We start from the raw sequence: 22,753 nt of genomic DNA on the forward strand, positions 1-22,753 counted from the left end.
TAACTCAAGCCCTGTGGGCGGATCCTTTCAGTTTATTTCCTGCCTCTGCTCCCGAGAGTCGCACTTGCTAGAGCTTGCTCTTCTATTCTGGTTTCACTTTCTTCATTTTTCTGATCCTCTGCTCCGGTCTGCTTCCCTGTGTTTCCACCTCCTTTTGTCTCTTTATCCTCCTCTTTGCTCCTGCTGCCGTTTCCCTCCTGTCTTAAAAACAAACAAACAAAAACAAACAGCACCTCTGCTTCGTTATCCTATTCCATCTCCACCTTTACTGTATTGCTGCTAGCTCTCCTCTGGGGTTCTGCCCCTTTCCCATTCCTCGCTCTATCTATCCCTCTCGGCCAATGTCCGAGAAGAAAAGCCTTGGTGTTTTGGCATTTAGGGAGGGACATGCCCATCAACAGCTCTTCCCGCTGAAGCTACAAGAGAGCTGAAAACGCTCTGTGGCAATGGCAGCAGGGGCTGCTGCTAGCGATCTGACGCTTATTGGACATAGGAGCTATAGAGAAGATCTCTAAAAGGGCAGGGGAGTCTGCTCAATAATTTTCACAGTACCAAAGAAAGACGGATCAGCAAGGGCCGTTTTGAATCTGAAGCTGGTCAACAAATATGTAGCCAGGAAAAAGTTCAGGAAGGAGATTATCTGGCATCAGTAGATCTTCAGGATGCCTACCTCCATGTAACAATTCACCCAAACAGCCGTTCACTACTTCGCTTTTGTTATATGGGAAAACACTATCAGTACTTGGCATTTCCGCTCGGCCTCTCTTCAGCACCCTGGGTCTTCATGAAAGTCCTGGTTCCCCTTGTAGCTCACTTAAGGCTGCAAGGGGTTAATCTTTATTGTTATCTGGACGACTTGCTCATCAGGGCAAGCATGGAGGGAGAGGTTCAAGCAGCAGTATAAAAGACTATGTTAACGCTTCGCGCCCATGGTTTCCTGGTAGATGAGGGGAAGAGCCATTTAACACCCACTCAAAGGCTCTGGCACTTGGGTGTGATAGTGGACACCAGGGTGTGCCGACTTTACTTAACTCAGGAGAGAATGGAAGTCATCACATCCCTGGTGGGGGCAATGACAGCAAAAGCTTCGGTGAAAACGCTCACTCTGGCAAGACTTCTGGGGCTCAAGGTGGTGGCCATGGACTCAGTGCCCTGGGCCAGGTTCCATGTGCATCAACTTCAATGGGCTCTTCTTCCTTTTCAGCAAAGCATTGCCCTCAGACACAACGAACAGATGGCTATTTCGGGAGTACTTCGCAAGTCACTCTTCTAGTGGACTATTCGAGAGAATCTCAGCAAAGGCAAGTCCTTTGTGGAACCAGACAGGGTACGGGTGACCATGGATACCAACCTGCTAGGTTGGGGGCCCCACTGTCGGAATCGGACTGTACAGTGTTGTTGGATGGAGATGGAAGTCTGTCACAGCATCACCTAGCTAGAGCTCTGGGCAGTGTACTTGACCCTGAGGTGTACTTCACCCGCTCATACAGGCTTCCCTACACACAGGATGAAAGCAATGGATGCTCTATCAACTGCATGGCCACTGTGTCTTCTGTCCGCGTTTCCACCCATACGGCTGCTTTCTCACTGTCTACGGAAACTCCGAATGTGTTGGGCATCACTGATACTAGTAGCAGTGTTCTGGCCCAGGAGACTGTGGTTCTTGGAGATTGTGGCATTGGCAGAAGGAGATTGGTTCGGCTGCCAAGTTGGGCAGATCTGCTTTCATAAGGCCCAGTCTTCCATCCAGATCCAACCTGGTTGCAGTTGACTGTGTGGAGGCTGAGAGGTTCCTCCTGAGAAAGGAGTGTCTGTCTTCAGAGGTCATAGATACCATTTTGGCTTCTAGGAAGGCGTCGAATCGGATTTACCAATCTACCTGGCGTAGTTTCTTACACTGGGCAGCTAGACATTCTTTGCGGCCTGATCGTTTATTGCGATCAGGCTGCGCCACCTGCTTGATTTTCTGCAGGAAGGCCTCTCTGGGATTGAAGGCTAACACTCTTAAACGTCAGGTGGCTTGCCTGGTGCAAATATTGTTTCCGCAAAGACAGTATTATCAAGCTAAACACTCGCTACTGCAAAAATTCCTGAGGGGGGCCGCTCAACTCTCACTGCCAGTGTGCCATCGGTTTCCATCTTGGGATCTGCATGTCGTTCTTCAGGGATTGCAGTTCCCATTGTTCGAGCCCCTACGATCTGTTCTGCTCAAGCTGCTGACCTGGAAGGTGGCTTCTCTATTGGCAATAACATCGGCCAGAAGGGTGTCCGAGTTTCAGGCTCTTTCAATGAGAGATTATTTGTGTATTTGCTCCAAAGATTCAGTGAGGCTCATCCCAGATCCTTCCTTGGTGCCCAAAGTCAATTCGCCATTCCATCTGTCAGCTGACATTTACTTACCCTTTTTTTGCCCTGAACCACGCAGGCCTGCTGAAAAGAAGTGGCACAGATTGGATGTGTGGATGGTGCTTAGGATTTACTTGGACAGGACAGAGAGTTTTCGCAAGTTCAATGCACTGTTCATTGTGTTTCGATTGTCCAAGATGGGAATGAAGGCATCAGCGGCCGTGATAGCTGGTTGGGTTTGGGCCTGTATCTCTTTGGCATATGACTCCTAGCATCTTCCGGTTCCAGGACATGTCACTGCCCACTCCACGAGGTCTGCAGCCACTTCTGCAGCATTATCAACTCTGGCTTCATTGGAGGAGATCTGTAAAGCGGCCACTTGGAAATCTCCTTTCACGTTTCCCAAACACTACAAACTGGACAAACATGCTTCATCCAGGGCAGCATTCGGCTGGAGGGTTCTGCAACGGGACTTTCCTGGTCAATAGATCCAGCCTGGGCTTAGTTCCCACCAGTGGTTGTGTGCTGTGGTATTTCCCACATTGGGTGACCTCCTACACCAGATGAGAAAGGAACATTGGTAGTCACAGTGAAGGTTTCTTCTTGGTGGTGTAGAAGAGGTCGCCCAAGGCCCACCCGGGGTTGTTTCTTAGGCTGGATCTGTTGCCCTTGGGAGGGGGCATGTGTTCTCCTTCTTTGTTTCTCTGCTTGTTCTCTATGTATACATTTTGTCTGGATATACGCTGTACTGGGCCAGGGTGGCCTTTGTTACTGGCATTTTGTGTTAAGGTCTTCTGGATTTAGAGCTGTTGAGGTAACTGAGAGGATCTGCCCACAGGGGTTGGGTTAAAGGATCTTCAATTAATTCTACTTCCTGCCTCCTGGAGCATGTGGGGGGACATAACCCACGTTGGGTGACCTCTTCTACACCAGCAAGAAGAAACCTTCATGGTGAGTACCAATGTTCCTTTTTGGGCAGTATAGAAATATTTTGAATAGAATAAAATAAATAAAATAAGCATGACACTAACAAAAATACTTTTGACAGGGAAAAGCCACCATGTGCCAACTTCTCCCTGTCCTCCTCTTGTGACTAAGCTTTCCAGTGAAGGTGTCCTTCACTTGGCTAGTTTTATATTTCTGTATGAGTTGCTTTGGATCTTGTTGATACGTGGATGGAAGCGCAGCCAGGGTCCATCTAGCCCAGCCTCCTGTTCCCTGCTGTGGCAGCCAGAGACATTTGAGAAAACCCCAAGCAGGACATGAAGACATCCAAACCTAAGAACAGCCCTGCTAGATCAGGCCCAAAGCCCATCTAGGCCAGCATCTTGTTTCACATAGTGGCCCACCAGATGCCTCTGAGAAGCCCACAGGCAAGAGGTATGTGCATGCCCTCTCTCCTGCTGTTGCTTCTCTGCAACTGGTATTTAGAGGCATCTTGCCTTTGAGGCCGAAGGTGGCCTATAGCCCTCAGACTAGTAGCCATTGACAGACCTGTCCTCCATGAATTTATCTCAACCCTTCTTAAAGCTAACCAGGCTGGTGGCTGTCACCACATCTTTGTGGCAGAGAATTCTATAAGTTAATGATGCACTTTGTGAAAAAGTGCTTCCTTTTGTTGGTCTTAAATTCCTTGGCAATTACTTTCATGAGATGACCCCTAGTTCTAGTGTTATGCAAGAGGGAGAAAAAATTCTCTCTCCACACCCTGCATAATTTTATAGACTTCTGTCATGTAACTTCTCATTATTTTCGCCTAAACTAGAAAGCCCTGGGTGTTTTACCCTAGCTTATAAGCAAGGTATTCTGGGCCCCTGAACATTTTGTTTGCCCTCTTCTGCAACTTCTCCAGTTCTATAATGTCCTTTTTGAGGTATGATGATCAGAGCAGTACACACAGTACTCCAGATGTGGCTGCACTATAGATTTGTATAAGGGCATTATGTTATTAGCAGTTTAATTTTCAGTCCCCTTGCTGAATTCTTCATTCTCTATGACAGCACAGTAGCCATCAGCCTGGGTGTGGGATGCCTCTATCACATCCTTGAAGGTCTTTTCCATGTACCTGTCTGCCTCTCTGAGCTTCTCCAGATCAGCCACCTTTGCTTCGAGGCAACTATCTTGCTCCCTGAGAATCAGGAGTTCCTTACACCAAGCACACACCCAAGACTTCTGCCCATCAAGCAGATAGTCATACATGCTTCACTCTGTGCAATGCACTGGGAAGTGCCCCCTCCCCTGATGGCTTTCTACCATCATGACTGATTTTGTAAGCTGTTTAGAGTATCTGGAGATTTTTTGTTTGAAAGTCTGAGTTGTCAGTTATTCAACAGTTTAAACTTTCTTTTCTGAGAATATAAAAGAGGGAGTAGTACTTACCTTCTCTTCCCGCTGGGCTCTGTGTGATCAAGAGGGGCTCCTTTCAAGCTCCCCCACACACTTCCCCACTAAACGTCATGCAAAACTCCTTTAATACCTGTTTGCTAATTCCTCTTCGCTAAGTTCTGGTTGCTAGGTTCCCTGGCCACCGCCTCTTATGTAGAGAGTAGGCTTCAAACTGAGGCAACCAGGCTCAACAGGAATGTGGTCCCTCCCACCAAGTGTGACTCACCTGTGCCCAAGTGAGTTGTGCCACTGTGGTTCATTCTCAAATCAAATTTGTCAAAACCATCGGTCATGACAAAAAGGGGGATAAACAAATAAGATACAGTCTGAACAATCTCTTATGCTCTCAAAAAACTGACTTAAAAATCAGCACACTTAATACAATAACTCACTTGGAACCTGTATGTGAGAACACTCTGTCCTACTAACATCTAAAAAATACCTGGCACAATTTAGCTGTAGCAGCAAAACCAGACACTTGGAAATTGCACTCCTATTAACACCAGTCAATAAATATTCTATTTTCAGCATCTGAGGCCAAGAGCTGATGCTGTTGAGAATCTGGGCTGAGCACTAGGTTCTGGCAGTTATGTATATAGGCCACCTGAAGAAACAGAGTGAGAGATCCTCAACAGCATTACACCTCCCTCTACAAAGTGACTGACATCCTGACTAATGGACCACTAGTGTAACAGGAGAAGCACCGGTGTTTCCAGGGGTGGAGCTACAATTGGGCAGATGTGTCCAAAGATCATGCACTTGCCTCTCTGCTGCCCTGCTGGCCAGCTCACCAACCACTCTTCCTGCTGCCTGCCACCATGCTCCTCATGGTGCAGCACACAGCCCATTTCCAGCAGTGTGCAGTGCTCCTGCAGCCCGCTGTTGCTTTCCAGTTGCTCGGGGTTCTGAGAATATGGGCTGCCCATGCCCATTTTATGCCGCTGGCTGCTTCTGGAAAGCTAAACTAATTCAGCTCCATGGCTGGCTCAGTGGTGGGGGCAAATTTCAATGACTTCCCCTTCCTCAGGAAGCGCTCTGTGCCATCTGAAAATATGTCCCCGAGTATTGCGCACCATTGCAAAATACGTCTCTGAGGATTGCACACCAGTGCTTCTGAAGAGTTCCAGATGTGTGTGGGTGTGTAATTTCAGAGATCTCCCCTTTAATTGTAAGCCTTTAGTGCCATCCAAAAATATGTCCCTGAGAGCTGGGCAACCTTCAAGGACATATTTTGGGATGGCACAGAGTGCTTTTCTCCTTGCACAGGGGCTTCATTAGTCAGGATGTCAGCCACTGTTTATAATTCATTGTGCTTCCCATATCTGCAAGGATTGCTTTCTCCCACATGAGCAGCCCAAGTGTTACAATCATTCTTCATGGCCCTGCCTTCGGAGGTGAGGCAGATGGCAGCCAGGTATAGGGCTTTCCTACTGAGGTGCCCTGGTCATAGAATTCCAAAGAGGCTTGTGTGGCAGCAACTGAATACTTTTTAAAAATTGCCCAGGTCTTTAAATTTCTAGTTTTTATTCTCTTTTGTCAACTGTTTCTTATTGCTGTCTTTAACTACTAATTTGAGTAACTAATTTAATTTAACTAATTTGAGTAGTATTTTTATTATGTAAGTGCATACAAGCTGCTCTGAAGGTGTTTGAATAGGGCAACAAGAAACTAAAATAAATGAATGTTTAATTAGCAGTAGAAATTGGGGCTTGCAGGTTACCTCCCTACACACATCTGCATACATGCACGCACCTAGGTGTCCAGATTTGGCTTTAAAAAAGCCAAATTCTGGCTTACGGCCCATTTGACCCACAAGTATAACCCTTAGGTTCTTGCAACCTTGGCATGCACCATGTAGGAATGCAGGTACAACAATGCAGGGAAAAGTCCCCTAATGAAAAGTGATTTATCCTTTAAAAAAGAAAAGAAATCCTAATTAGTATCATAAAACTTCTCCCATAGCCTAAAGTGAAGGTTATGATGCATTGTCTGACACCTCCTTCTCATTTGTTCTCAAATGGCTGCATGCCAGATTGAAAATCCCCAAGAAGTAAATTGGATTTTGTGTGGTTGAATGGCAGCAACGTTGCTATCAGCCAGAGACGTCTGCTAGAAATCAGAAGTGAGCTGTGCTTGGTCTAATGGGAAATCTTTATGTGTGACGGACCTTAGCAGGCAATCTGAATGGCTTGTTGGCTGTGGATTTTGGCCAGTGGGAGAGGCCCACTGAAATGCATAGTGCTACAATATGGGGCACTGTGCACAATCTTGAAATAATGGCCCTGATTTTGAACTTGCTTCAGAATTCACAAGCAGAGCCATTGTATCTGAAAAAGGGTATTACAGAACTGGGGAAGGTGCGGATGAGGGCAACCAAAATGATCAGGGTCTAGAGTACCTTCTTTTTGAGGCAAGGCTACAACATTTGGGGCTTTTCAGATTCGGGGGAACCTGATAGAGGTTCACAAAATTATGCAGGGTGTTGAGAGAGTGGATAGAGAGAAGTTACTCTCTCTCTCACACACACACTCACACTCACACAGCACTAGCACCAGGGGCCCATCCCATAAAACTGATTGCTAGAAAATTTAGGGCGGACAAAAGGAAGTATTACCTCAGACAGTTAGTCTATGGAATTCTTTGCCATGGGATGTGATGGCCACCAGCTTGGATGGCTTTAAAAGGGGCTTAGAAAAATTCATGGAGGACAGGTTGACCAAATGGCTATTAGTGTTGATGTCTATAGGCTTCTCCCAGGGCATTCTTTACACAGTAGGCTTTACTGTGAGGCTTTATTGCAAACTCGAAGTTGTTCCAAAAACCTGACACACAAAGGGTTTTGTTTGTTTTTTGTTTACCCTGGATATAAATCGGGCTATGCAGTGAAAAAGCCGAATTGTGTCTGAAGTTCTCCCCGATAACTTGCAGGGACTTTGGGGTAAATCTGCCCAATATTTGAACACACACCCTCCATTCTGGAGGAGATGTGAGCTAAAGGGCTTTAAAAGCCCTGTGTGAAAAACACTCCGGTTCAGAGAGAGGATGCCTCTGAATACTAGTTGCAGGGGAGCAACGGCAGAGGAGGGGGTATGCCTTCACCTCCTGCTTGTGGGTTTCCCAAGTGCATCCTCTGTGGGAAACAAGATGCTTGACTAGATAAGCTTTGGGCCTGATCCTGTAAGGCTGTCTTATGAGTGTTAGGCATCCAGTCCCATGCAGGATCCAGCAAGACGGCATAATGAAGAATGAGCATGTGGGTACAAGTCCCTGAGGATCGCCACACATGCAGGGTAAATTGGCCATGGATGAATTTTGACAAGCACTCAATGCCAGGGAAAGGCACTCTTACCTATGGTCTAGACTAGGGAATCTCAAACTTGGGGCCCCAGTTGTTGTTTTGTTGGGGATGATGGGAGTTGTAATCCAATAGCATCTGGGGTGCCAAATTTGAGAACCCATTGTCTAGGGCAGGGATTCTCAACATTGGGTCCCCAGATGTTATTGGACTTCAACTCCCATAATCCCCAGCACCAGTGGCCTTTAGTTGGGGATTATGGGAGTTGAAGTCCAATAACATCTGGGGACCCAACGTTGAGAATCCCTGGTCTAGGGCATAGAACCAGGGTGGATTTGATTTAAATCAAATCAATTTAAATCACTAGTCAGTAAGACTAGATTTAAATCATGTTTTTTCACAGAAAGACTCATTCTTGCTGGTATAATCTTAATATTTACAACCAGATGAAGGTTTCATTTTTGGTCCTCTTCTAGATAGAAAAATTGCCCAAAATAATCTTACAGAAACTTCTGGAAGAGCATGACATTGTGAATGGATTAATGGAATTCATTTACCAAAAAATTTAAACATTGCATATATACAACCTCATGCTACATAATTAAAAACCAATCCTTATTTCATGATGAATACCTTTGGACTATAATGTATCTTAAATAGAAAACTATCTTTAGATAGATTTCCCCCCCTCAAAAAGCATTTTATTTTTAAAATCCAATTTAAATTTAAAAATCCATTTTTTAATTTTTTATTTTAAAAACCATTGATTTATATCCACCCTGCATGGAATTAACCCCTGCTAACTGACCAAAAAGACACGTTTTAAAGTGGTGGTTCTCTGATATTTAGCAGGGGGAGAGCAACTGGCCCTATCCAGCCGGCTGTTACTGGTATCTGCCTTATATTTCTTTTTAGACTGTGAGCCTTTTGGGGACAGGGGATCATCTTATATATGTATTATTTGTTTTTCTGTGTAAACCGCTTTGAGAATTTTGGTTGAAATATTCTTCTTTTTCGTCGTCATAGTAGAATAGTCCAACACAACATCAGATTCCCTTCTTATGGAACAGCAAAGACACACACATAAACTTTAGATGTTACGAATAAGCTATGTTAGTTTATTTAGAGGATGTCATTCTGGAGGAGAAGTGAATGTCAATGATTTTTTACAGACATAAGTCAGTTTTTCAGATTATGCAGCAGTTTGGCTCATGGCTTTTAAAATGTGCAACAACTATTTTCTGAGTTAAAAAACCAACAACAACCAAACAGTCTTTTATTTATTATTTATTTGTTTGATTTCTATACCGCCCTTCCAAAAATGGCTCAGGGCGGTTTACAAAGAGAAATAATAAATACATAAGATGGATCCCTGTCCTCAAAGGGCTCACAATCTAAAAAGAAACACACCAGCAGCAGTCACTGGAAGTCCTGTGCTGGGGCTGGATAGGGCCAGTTACTCTCCCCCTGCTAAATAAAGAGAATCACCACATTAAAAGGTGCCGGTTTGCCAAGTTAGCAGGGGTTAGAGGTGCAGAGATCACAATGTATTATATTTATTTTATTTAAAATATTTATGTCTTGCCCCTCCAATACAATACTGCATGGAGTGGCTTACAAAAGTAGAACGGTAAAAGTAATATAAAAGGTTTTTTTCTTTTTCTTTTTCCAAATTTGTAGACCGCCCCAAACTTCCGTCTCTGGGTGAAATTTAACACAATAAAACAATGTAGAATAAAAACAATAAGAACAAACCCAATTAAAATAAAAAAAACCCATCGGGATATAGTAAAACACATTAAAAAGCTTTTCTAAACAAGTAAGTTTTTAGATCTTTTTTGAAAACCATAAGGGAAGGAGCATGGCAAAGCTCTTCTGCGAGGTCATTCCAGAGCTGAGGGGTCACAACCAAAAAGGCCCTGTCTGTCAACACTCATTTCACTTGGGGCAGCCTTTCAGCACTGTGCGCAGGCTTGGTGGCTGATATCCAGGCTAGCATGGCCCTGGTGCAAAATTGGCTCTTCCTCCTTGTGCAACTGCACACTCCTTAGTCTGGATATTGGCCATGCTGTGCTAGTACAGTGGTAGACTGGATGTTAGCCAGTGACTCCAACTCAGGTCCCGTCCCCTCCACAGTTCAGAATTCCCATCCAACAACGGGGTTTCACTGATCTCAGCTCTGCTATAGATTTTCCCGACCGAAGGTTACACTGGCCATGAGGTCAATTTTGTATATGACAGCCTGATATTAATCACAGATCCATACAGGACCCTGAGAAAAAACTGATGAAAATGAAAAGAGGAAAGCATTTTATGAACAAATGGGCCGAGGATTTAGGCATGAATGTACTAGGAAACAGTTTGAATGAACTTGTTTTAAAAAGGGTCGCTATTCTCCACATCATTAAATCTCAAAGAAAACTGTTTTAAAGTGGACACTTGGTGGTATACCTAACTCCCTGGAAGATCTATAAAATCTGCGGTACTGGAAATGGGAAATATTGGCCTTGTGTGATAGACAGAGCCAGCTTTGTCCATATATGGTGGCGCTGCGGTTGAGCAACTTGGACGATGATGATGCAAATTATTAATGGAGTTAAGCTGCATTTAGCAGTGAACCCTTTGATGTGTCTATTAAACTATGTTGACTCAGAGTTAGACAGTAAAACAAAATAATCAATAGTTTGTATGTTAACAACTGCAAGTATAGTGGCTGAGATCTTGACCAACACTGCTTGCATGCAGTAAAGCAAGCAAACATGCCTCTGCTACATTCCAGAATAAAGCTGCGTGGGCACTTGCATGGGTGAAGATTTTTGCCAATTTATCCCACCTCTTTGCCACCCAAACACATGTCCCTGAGGGCTGTGCAGCCCTCAGGGACAGATTTCCTGGTGGCATAGAATGCTTCAGAGGGAAAGGGAGATGGGCAAAAATTGCATCCCTGCCCACACGTGGGTTCCCACGTGGCTTTACTGTAGAATGCAGCAGCTGCATGTAAACAATGTTAATCAGGGTGTTGGCCAGTTTATGCAAAGAAATGGAAATAGGGGAACACTCAAAGGGCTGAATATTTGCAGAAGCTGTGGGGAATTACCTCTCTGTTAAAAAAAAAATGGCAATCTACTTAAAGTCAATGGCAAACCATATTAATGTCTTGGACAGGTGGGAAATGGTGGTGGATTAGCCTGAACAGACTCTTAGAATTAAAAGGACAAAGTGAGAAATGATGATTTCAGTCTGATTAAAAGTTTAGGGAGAAATTAAAGTTGATGGTGTGCTGTAGGAATTGCAGAGGTTTTTGTAGTGTGTATTTCTCTTACAGATATTGATTAACTTTTAAAAAAAAACTAGGAACAAGGTAGAAACAGTTTTATTTACTAGATGAATACTATGTATGGGGTTAGAATTAAACTCAAAGGTTGGTGTAATCTAATGAAATGTGTGTTGTATTTGTGTTGGTTTATTGTAGTAAGTGGATATTAGCCATTAAAGTCATGAATAAATAAAGAGAGAGAGAGATTTTCGTGCTGTATTGCTTAGTTGGATGTATTGTGAATAAACTCTGTAGTTCAGGGGTTCTCAGGAGTTCTCACGCTTTGGTTCCCAGACATTGTTGGACTACAACTCCCATCATCTCCAGCCTTTGGCCCTTGTGGCTGAGGTGGATGGGAGTTGTAGCCAACCACATATGGTTTCCCACATTTGAGAACCCCTGAGCTACAGGAATTTTCTGATAGCCACCTTGAAGGCCAAATTCATTCTTTAAAACCTCGAGAGTCTTCCTTTTCCCTTTGGTGTTATTTCATGCGTATTGTGGCAGATGGAATTCAGGATTGTAGCTCAAGTTAGTAAGCAAGCAGTTTTGATTGAAGAGAGCAAGCCTTAATCAGAAAATGCAGAAACAAATCTCAGGCATTCTGGACTGTGCTTTGAACAGTCTTCTGCAGTTGCTTGACCAGTGGAATATGCTTGCACCGATAGTGGAGAGGGAAATCGTGGGGAATCCCCATCATGATGCCTGGAGAAAGGAAGCTCCCAGAAGGAAGAATCCTTTCCAGAAGTCTCCCTAGCTGAGAAACAGGCTGTGTCATTTTCCTGCAGGCAGCTGACACAATATGGTGATTGAGAGCTGAGGGAGCGAGTGGGTGGGGGTTGCATATTGCCCGGGATGCTAAATACAGCAGGCCATGTCAGTTTCCACATCCGTGGATTTCACAATGTGCAATGCATCCCTGGGCCAGCCGTCAGTATGCCAAGCGCTCTGTCATTCTCAAAGTGCCTTATGTGAAATTGTGCAAGGCGCTCTTGAAAATGGGATGAATCCCCTGAGCTGTGGCTGTATTTTTACACCAGGAACCTAATGGTAGGGCTGGTTTTCGAGGACGTGCACTCTCTCCATTGAATGTCTCTCTCCCCCACTGCCCAGATACGTCGGAAGAGTTTTACTTGGCTCGATTCACATTTACCTGAAGAGAAGCTGGCTGCGATCCAAAGAAGCGGTGAAGTAGAATGATTTTTTAGAATGTGAGCCCTTTGGGGACAGGAAGCCATCTTATTTATTTATTATTTCTCTGTGTAAACCGCCCTGAGCCATTTTTGGAAGGGTGGTATAGAAATTGAATTAATAAATAATAATAATAATAATAATAATAATAATAATAAGTAGTAGTAGTAGTAGTAGTAGTAGTAGTAGTCCTGCATACTTGTATTTCTCAAACAGCACTGTCCCCCAGCCCCTGTCCATACCACATGATAAACTGTTTAAGAAACTGGTGTGGGTCCTTCCCTCCACCTGGCCTGTGGTGGACCGTCCTTCTCCTTGTGGCTTCAGCTGAGGTACAGAGGCTGTCAGTGGGAGGTGGGTGGTTATGCAGCATCGCGGTCCCCGTCTCCCTTATTGGCTAGCTTGGCCATAGTCTACCCACTCGTTTGTCCGAGGGAGCATCTGCCTCCTTCCTCCTCTGGCCCTCTCTCATTCTTGGCCAAAGGTTTAAATAGGCCTCGGCACCCTCCACAAGTCTTGCAAAAGCCTGAAGCCCGGTCTCACAAGACTTCTGACTCTCGCGTGAATGCACAGGATCTGATGGTCTCAACTGGTCTTCTCCTTCCACTCCCACACCCAAGATGCCGCTCTGGAGCACCGGCCCCAGTCTCCGATTGGGTCCTCGTCACCCCCTTGCCTTTCCCAGTGACTGGTAGAGGTAGGGCTAAGGAGGTTTGCTCCGCGTGGGGGCTGGGCAGGATCGCACAACTGAGAAGACTTGAAAAGCAGTGGCTGACATGACAGGCAGCTCTCCATTAATAATAGGAACCCACTGAGACTACTGTGCAACTTAAAAGGCAACCCCAATGTTGGAAGAGCTGTTCTTCTGGGTGGTCTCTGTCCATCACAAAACTGGGCCTTGTGCTTATGTGAAGACCTGGTGGGGGGAAATTTCCAAGCTTCTTTCTCTCTCTTTCCTTGGCAGAAGCTCCTCCCCTTATGCAACCTGAGGTCACACGCTCAACACTATCCTCCTCAGTTTCTCGTTGTCCGCTGAAAGGTTCACATCTCAGGCCAGTCGGAAAGCTTCCCGCTTCTCTACAAAAGAGGAAAGCAAACCGAATACTTTATTACCGTCATAGACCAATGCATAATAATAGCCCGACAGAGTAAACCATAAAAGTTGTATTATAATATGGACAAGTTAAACCTCAAAACATCGCTGTTCCTGTGAAAGAGTGCTGTGCTGCTGCCTGGAAGCTGTTTAAAGTCATTCTGCAGGAGGCCTATCATGCATGTGGGGACTGCCTGCAACTTGCAGGCTACCCTTCATGTGGGACAGTACGGTGTGAGGAGCACGCGCACATACACAGAGTGTCCACACGTTAAACTTAACATGTGGATTGGGCTTAGATCTTGCTCAGATGTTTCCAAAGTAACACTTGGAGTATTTCTTTTACACGAAGAAATAAGAAAGCGACTGTTTTCAGATATCCAGCTTCTACTCCAGCAGGCTGCTTTCCAGCTTACCTGCTCAACAGTGGTAAAATGCTTTGGCGTTGGGCAGAGCGCATTGAAACAGCAAATAAAGACTGTTGCGCAAAGCCACCAGCAGGGGGAGCAGTCTCGCAAAAGCTCCACTCCGGGGAAATACAGCTTTTTATGCCACACATGTGATGTTATAAGACTGTAACGTGGCAATAAAATCCGAAAGAAGGCATAGGGAATGTGAAAGGCACCTTGCTGTCAGCGCAGAGACTGTGGTGTCAGAACACAGGAAGTGCAGGAGCACACTTTGCAGATCTGTAGTGATGCTGTGGTAAGAGTTAACCTGGAAAGCGCCCAGATGAGATTACATAGGTACATAGGAAGCTGCCATATACTGAGTCAGACTATTGGTCTATCTAGCTCAATATTGTCTTCACAGACTGGCAGCAGCTTCTCCAAGGTTGCAGGCAGGAAACTCTCTCAGCCCTATCTTGGAGAAGCCAGGGAGGGAACTTGGAACCTTCTGCTCTTCCTAGAGCGGCTCCATCCCCCTAAGGGGAATATCTTACAGAGCTCACACTTCTAGTCTCCCATTCATATGCAACCAGGGCAGACCCTGCTTAGCTAAGGGGACAAGTCGTGCTTGCTACCACAAGACCAGCTCTCCTCTCTCCCCTCATCCTTCTGTGCCTGAGTGATGGCAGTACAGGTGTGGAATTGTTACAGTCTCTTCTGCAGCAACCAGATCTTCAGGCTGATCCCAGGAAGGTCACAGACTCTGAAGGTTTAACTTCGCTCTTTTTAATTAGGATTAATAACGCTTGTCTTCAAAACGGAGGGGATTAATTAATGCTTGTAAGCCACTGGAGAATCTTTTTATTACAGGCCATGTTTCATCTTTACTAGGAGAGCTACTCTGGTTGCATTTTAAGCACTGTTGGATTGGTCTGTAACTAAGCAGTGGGAGAACAGCAGAATGTATGCATATAAAGAGGGCAGATGGGCTGTCTATCCAGAGTATATGGTTGTAATCTACATGACATGCTGAGAATTAGAGGCTTTTAATTTCTAGATGTCAGAGACGGCATGAGAATATGTAGAAGGTGTCTGGAGAAGACTCAGAAATGGGAGGGGAGCTGAGATCGCTATGCTTCATTGATTTAAAAAGAGAGTGCTTCAAGGCCTCGTATCTGTAGAGGCATTGGCCGACACCCAGACTAATGAGGCGCGGGTGCAGCTGACACTGCACTGGTGCTGCGGGAGAAGGGCAATTTTCATCAATCTCTCTGAAGCTGGCTGTGATTCCTGAACATGTGTCCCTGAAGTCTGCATGACCCTCAGGGACATACTTTTGAGCAGGGCGGGCCCATTCCAGAGACGGGAGAGCCTGGTGAAAATCATCCCTTGCACGTTGGATGTTGCTGAGCTCAGAAAGCTCTCTGTAGCAGGGCACTTCTTCCTGCTGCTTGGGGGCATGGTTAGGGAGGATGCCAGCCACTAATGATGCTGCATAGAGAACAGAGGGAAAGGTGGCAGACTGCTCCTATGCTTCCTGCGGGGATGTAAGAAACCGACCTGCGCTGCTCTAGGTCTGTTCTTAATGGGGGTGATGTCGCTGCCTGTGTTTAAGCAGGCATTTGTAGGAGTTGGACAGACCCACCTGCACAGCAGCTCAGGCCTGTTCTTAACATCTTTGCAGGTAGTGCAAGTGGGGTCTGCTCCTGTTGATTAACTGCATGGTACTGTGTGTAAGCCAATATTATAATATTATGCTTCTCCAACACCAATGATCTCTCAGGAACTCTGCAGTTGATAAACAACATGGACCTTCACCCCAAACAATCTCCAGTGACCTGAACCACAAAGTCTCCAGGAGATTAAGGCCTAGTAATGTTTTAATTTTTATTAAAACATTACAAACAGTTTTATTAAACATGTTTTAATAAATAAAATAAAAATCAAAAAAAATAATAGTACTCCATGAGGTTGTGACCTTGTGTCTGAATTAATACTTCAGACTGCAAGTGGGGCTCATGCAATGAAATATCCTTTCTATAAAACAAATTCTCTGTGCATGGGAAATTAGCATGCAGGAGTTTTGTTTTATATGGAGGGATGTCTATTCATATGAGCCTTACCTGCAGTCTGAAGTGTTAGCCCAGACGTAACTTGACCATGACCATCACAGTGTGAACTGACGGAGCCAGAGTATCTAACCCAGTGTGTACTGAGCAACCTGTTCCTAATCCCTTTATAATTTCTATGGTTGCTGAACAGGGTTTGTGCTGCCTAAAGTATACAATAAGAAGTCATGCAGACTGAACAAATAAATGCAACATTGTGCAGAAAGCAATTGTGATAAAACCTGATGAAAAGTGGTCCGAATGTTTAGGTACGTTCACTTGGTATAATGTGCCAACTGAAACTAGGTCAGAACGTTAGCAACAAGATTGAAAACATAAGGATTTGAATGTTTTAAATGGAACTTGGTTGACTCAAATCACATTGAGGATCTTTGAGGTTGACATGAATCAGATTAAATGCATACCCACAGTGATCTGGATGATTTTGAATTAGTTATTATTATTTAAATAACAACTACTATTCTGTGCAATCTTCTTGTTGTGTGATGTGTAGGTATTTTGCTTTTCGTAAATGTATTGAAGTTGACTTTCTAGTTCGACCAGTTTGGGGGATTTAACCTGTAGTTAAAGTGTCTTGATACAGGTGGCCCTCATAATCCACGGTCCCGGCACCTGCAGTTTCACATATCTGCGGTTCGGTCATAGGGACCCAGTTTCTTTATTCAGGGGGTGAAAATAGGGTTATATTTGCCTATCTGTGGTTCTTGAATGGCCAGAAATGACTTCTGATGTCATTTCCTTTTTCTATTTTGTAGTCCTAAGCCATTTCATGGCTCTTTTCCCCAACCCAACCCCCCTCAAAAAAACAAAAATCGGAGGATTTGGAAGTTTGGGGGGCATAGCTGGAAAGCCAGGCAATGTACTTATTTCTGCACCCTCTTGCTTTTTCTTCTGACTTTGAGCACACTTCAGTGTGCTTAGGAACCTAACCCTCAATCCCCAAAGGGTTAAGTTATCTTTATCCGTGGTTTCGTTATCCGCGGGAATGGAACTCCCACAAATGCCTGCAGCGTTCATCCTTCAGAGATTCATTCTGCCTTGTTCTGTCACTACTTTTAAAAAAGACGTTTAAGTGTTCATTTGAAAATATAAAGTGTGAATGACAAATCGGGACAAATTTGTGGTGGCAGACCCTGCCCATCATGGCTCCAGGTTGAATGTTTCCAGGGGTAAACCTTGAAGATATTCAAGCTCAAGTTGAATCCTAACAAGACGGAGTTACTGTCTGTAGGGGGTCAGGATCCGGGAGATTGTTTAGATCTGCCTGCTTTGGATGGGGTTGCACTTCCTCTAAAAGATCAGGTTCATAGTCTGGGAGTACTCCTGGATCCCAAACTCTCCCTGGTTTCTCAGGTTGAGGCTGTGGCCAGGAGTGCTTTTTATCAGCTTCGGCTTATATGCCAGATACGTCCATTTCTGGAGACAAATATCCTTAAAACGGTGGTACATCTGCTGGTAACCTCTAGGCTTGACTACTGTAATGAATTCTATGTGGGGCTGCCTTTCTACGTAGTTCAGAAACTGCAATTGGTACAGAATGAGGCAGCCAGATTGGTCTCTGGGTTTACCCGAAGGGACCATATAACACCAATTCTAAAAGAACTGTGCTGGCTGCCAATATGTTTCCGAATGAAATACAAAGTGCTGGTTATTATCTATAAGGCCCTCAGCTGCTTAGGTCCAGGGTACTTAAGAGAGCGCCTTCTCTGTTGTGAACCCTGTAGCCTATTAAGACCATTTGGAAAGGTCTATCGGAAATATTAAAAGCCAAATAGGAATTGTGCAGGACACCTGGAATGCAGTTCAGTCTACACAATTCCTTAGGAAAGGGATTCCCAGCCTTGGGGTGCCCAGATGAAGATGGAATACAATACCTTTGGCCATTGTGACTGAGGATATTGGGAGTTGTAGTCCAACAACCATCTGTGGACTCATGGTTGGGAAACCTGTCCTAGGTTATTTTTGCACCAGGGGTGGGCTGAAAGTAGATGTGAATTTACTGGAAGATTGCTGTAGATCAGCGAGGGTTACAATTGTTTGACAATAGCAATGTTCACTATGTTGCTATTGAGGGAGGTGGGGGATTTGGGAAACAGGGGAAATTGAGATTTTGGGAGCCCGAGGGAATCAGGTGCCCAGGGAAGGAAAAAGTGGATGAGAAAAACCTGACACGGAGCTCATAAACAGTACAATTGGTGACAGGAACTGTCGAAAATGAATTTTACATATTTTACCATTTACATGTTTGACTTCTCGTGGTACTCTAAATCTTAGGTGTGCTTGGTACTAAATCTTGGTACTTGGGTGTACCTCACTGAATTCAGTGGCACTTACTTCTAAGTAAACATGCATAAGATTGGGATGCTACATTAGCTTGACCGAAACTTAGCAGGTACTTTTGAAACTTAGCAGCTGCATAGTTGTCATTTTAAGCTTGTGGGGTTTATAGGTTTACAGAGCAAGGGTGTGTGCTCAGGATCTCTTACCAGTTAATTCAGGGGTTCTCAGACTTGGGTCCCCAGATGTTGTTAGACTACACCTTTACCTATTGTCGCTAGGGATGATGGGAGTTGTAGTCCAACAACATCTGAGCTCCCAAGTTTGAGGAGCCCTGAATTAAAGTACAACTAAACTACAGTGCAGCTTCTTGCTTAAGAATCACCCAAAGTGCCTTTGCTGGGTCAGACCAACTTCTACCTCATCGGCATTCTCAGCAAGAATCTGAGCAACTAGCAGGTGTTAGCTGACCCACTAGAAGTTGGCTGGTAGGCTGGAGTCTATCTTCTGCCTGTCCCTGTTCTAATTCTTCCTCTGCACTTCTATTTTTGATACAGACTGTAAGGCTGATGCTATTGGTTATAATCCAGAAATACAAGTGTTCAAGGTCCAGTGTTCAGTTTTTGGAAGCAGAACCCAATATTAATCATCATTGATAAATCAGTGGCTGTGCTGCTGTCTGCATAGCCATTTTCAGAGCTTACCTGTTCAATGGAATCCACTTGGCTCGTGTGCTAATTTTCTTTTTGTTTCTTTTCTCCCTCCCTTCCTTTATTTTTTTTAAACAACTCTTGTTTCCCCTTTTCTATTTTTATCTCCTGTTTCTTACCCCATTCTCTTTTTTTTCTTTTTTTGGAAACACTTGAAACAAAAAGCTCGCAAACGCAAACCTATGGTGCTTCCAGGTATGAAGTGCATGTGGACTGAACTCTCTGTGTTGTGTGTTGCTCCTTGTCCTGTGTTTGGGAATGAACCCTGCTAAAGCTTTATTTTGTGCCCTAAAAGAGAGATGGAAGAGAGCCCCTCTGCAACATGCAGGAACACAGCCACACTGCCAAACCACCAAGCACCACCACCACCAGAATGTAAATTCCATGCACTTTCTCTGCAAACGTGTCCTGGCTTGCTTTTGCACAGGGAAAGGGAGGCGGGGTGGTTGAAAGATGGTCCTTGGGGGGCAAATTAAGAAGACGGGTGACAATAGGTGACTGAATGAGTTGGTTTTCTCCATCAAGCATACAAAATGCCCTGCTGCCATGCTGATTGGTTGTCCTTAGAATCTGGAAGAGTTCTTCTGAGTCTTTGCCATCAGCTTGGCCTGTGGCTTTCTTCCTCTGCCCACCTGTGAATAAACAGACACTACTGCAGCTACCCGAGCAAGTGTGCACAGTGTTTTGTACCAGTTGGCTTTCGTACAGCACCCTGCTATGCCCTTCTCCCTCCCTCTCTTTTCTTTTCTACTAACATTTCTCCTCTCCACCACAGCCTCCGTTTATCCTGTTTCCCTTTTCTTTGTAGCCACTGCAGGTATGAACCTGCCTTATCCTAAGTCAGACTGTTGGTCCATCTCTCCCAGAAGTGTCTACTCTGACTGGTGGTGTCCCTTAGGCTCTGCAAGAAACTTGGCTCCCCAGATAATGTTGGACTACAACTCCCATCATTCCCAGACACAATAGCCCTCTTCAGACATTATAACAAAACAGCCAGTTCTTTGCCAGGAATAATAGCCAGGAAGTCCCTGCCCTGGCTTGTCACTCACCCCTCTTCACTGCACTGCTAAAGGATACTGCAGCATTTGTCTGAAGAGGGGAACACCATATCCGTGATGGGGGAAACTTCTGTGGTCAGGAGTCTTGAGTGCCCAAGCCTCTCAATCATGGAAGCTTTTGGCCATTGCCCAGAAGTACACTTTTACGCTTGTAAGCATGTCCCAGCTATTTTGTTATGACGTCTGAAGGCATTGTATTCCAGCATCATCTGGGAGGAGAACCCTCTTATTTTGTACTGTGGAAATACCAAAATAAAAAGTTTTTTTAAATGGAAATGGCCGCACTTCTGACAATCCGTGACCCCATTTAGGTTCTTGAAGCTACCTGGTAGCCACTCAATTTCATCTTCCTTTTGATCGAGTTCTTCAGGGCGTGTATGAAACTCTGATCACGAGGAGCCAAGCTGATAACTTTGTTCCTTCTCACACAAGTGCCGTCTCGTCCATCTGGCTACCGATGGTGGTATCGTATGGGAGATAACGATCTAATCAGTCTCGTCCCATGTGATCAGAATTTCAGCTTTACTGCAGAGCTGGGGGACTGAATAATGCAGTGGTAGCCAGCCTGAGGCATTACTGCTGGCATTGTATTACAACTCCCTTCATCCCTAGCCACCACTTGAGCTCTCTCCAGCTCTCTGTTGTGGCTGGGGGTGATGGGTGTTGTAGTCCAACAGCTGGAGAGCCTCAGGTTGTCCCAATCTGGAATAATGAGAAGAGATTTTTTTGGTGGGTTTCTGGCCACTTTGGTAATTTATGAATGCAGTCTACACCCCAGCTTTTGAAGGAATTTATTCTGGTCTCCTTAAAGGAAGTGTTTTCCATAATCAGGCTGTAACCGCTGCATGTTAGTGGTAGATGTGAGTGGATGAAATGGACTGCATAATTCAGGCCTGGAATTTGACCAGCTTGTGTTCTTTACATGAGAACATAAGAACCGCCCTGCTGGATCAGGCGCAAGGTCTTTCTAGTCCAGTATCCTGTTTCCCACAATGGCCCACGAGATGTCTCTGAGAAGCCCACAGGCAAGAGGTGAGGGCATGCCCTCTCTTCTGCCATTGCTCCCCTGCAACTGGTATTGAGAAGTATCTTGCCACCGAGGCTGGAGGTGGCCTTTAACCATCAGACTAGTAGCCTGTCCATTGACAGACCTGTCCTCCATGAATCTTTGCCATTGATCTAAGGATTACCGCATACTAAGCAGAGCCTCTTTTTAAAAAAAAATGCAGCAGGAGCATTTAATGACTAGCTAAAGAAGGCAAAATGAGCCAAGAGACAAGCAGCCTAGCAAATTTCTTTGCAAAGGCTTCCCTTCGCACCCATTTCCTCCTTTCATCACCTCTACTTGCAGGGATAACTTGGCTGTCTCCCTCAGCCCTTAAGAGTTGAACAGTTCTGTTGGGTATAACTCTGCAGCACTGCTTCTACTCAGGGGAAAAGAGCATTTCAGCATTGGCATGGCAACAGCTCCCCAGAGAAGTCCATAATGCTGGGAAAAGTTGAGAGGACGACCAGCAGCAAGGTGGATGGACTCGATTACGACAGCAATGAATGTACCACTGAGAGACCTGAAAGGCCAAGTTGAAGACAGATCATCCTGGAGAGAATCTATCTATGTGGTTGCTAAGAGTTGACACCGACTTGACAGCACTTAATCAATCAAATAGCAACACAACCACAATGCTGGCTCTCTGTGCTAGAAGAAACTAAAGTGATGCTAGCTGTGGAGAGGAAGCCAGGTGCTGCTACTGCTGCTGACCTGCTCTTCCCAGGGTAAATGATACTCATCCCTGATAAAGCAGGTGCCTGGCAAATCTCACCTCTGCGAATGGGAACTAGATTTAGGATTCAGGAGTTCTTTTAACTCCCAAAGTGGGGGGGGGGGATCAACCCAAGTAGTCTGGAAGGATGTGTGCCTGTCTTTCAGAAGATATCAAGGCCACCCTGTGTCCAACATTCCAGTTCTAAAATAATTGAACCTGGAGCTCTTATTTTCCAAGAAGCCGTCCCCTACCGACTGGGCTCAGAATTCTTGATTTCTCATTCTGTGAATTATGTGCAATTACTCAGCAGCAAGGGCAAGACCCTCTGGATATGACCAATGCACCTTTTCTCTCTGGCCAGCCTCCAGATGCGGGAAAAAAATCTGGCTTATAAACAGTGTGGTGGGTCTCGGTTTCTTGGAACTGGACATCAGATTTTATGGGCACAGATCTGCATGATGAAATCAAATGCTGAAGTGGATACATCTTTTACTGAAATTATAGAAGTGGGCTGGCTCTGTAAACCACTGGGAGATATTTTGTACCAGTGGTTAGTTAGGAACATAGGAAGCTGCCTTATACTGAGCCAGACCAGTGGTCCATCAACTTCAGTACAGTCTGTGCCAACTGGCAGAAGTTTCTCCAAGGTTTCAGGCAGGTGCCTTTCGCAGCCCTACCTGGAGATGCCAGGGATTGCACCTGGGACTTTTTGCGCACAAATAGATGCTCTTCCACTGAGTTATGGCCCCATCCCCTAAGGGGAATATCTTACAGCAGGTAGTGCTAACGTTGTCAGCCATC

At 45.0% G+C, this 22,753-nt stretch overlaps 1 protein-coding gene across 6 annotated transcripts in view; it reads left to right on the top strand.

The window, feature by feature from the left end:
• The window catches only part of KCNQ2 (potassium voltage-gated channel subfamily Q member 2), a 178,862-nt gene that overhangs the window by 95,837 nt on the left and 60,272 nt on the right, over positions 1–22,753 (top strand). For 4 of the 6 annotated variants that reach the window (XM_053245603.1, XM_053245598.1, XM_053245601.1 and 1 more), the window contains exon 9: positions 19,297–19,326. The exons of the other annotated variants lie outside the window; for them this stretch is intronic. In XM_053245603.1, coding sequence (XP_053101578.1) covers positions 19,297–19,326 — 30 coding nt within the window. The remainder of the gene's footprint in view (positions 1–19,296; positions 19,327–22,753) is intronic. 6 annotated transcript variants of the gene reach the window in all.

This window comes from Hemicordylus capensis, chromosome 4 (assembly GCF_027244095.1).
Source record: "Hemicordylus capensis ecotype Gifberg chromosome 4, rHemCap1.1.pri, whole genome shotgun sequence".
Lineage (NCBI taxonomy): Eukaryota > Metazoa > Chordata > Lepidosauria > Squamata > Cordylidae > Hemicordylus > Hemicordylus capensis.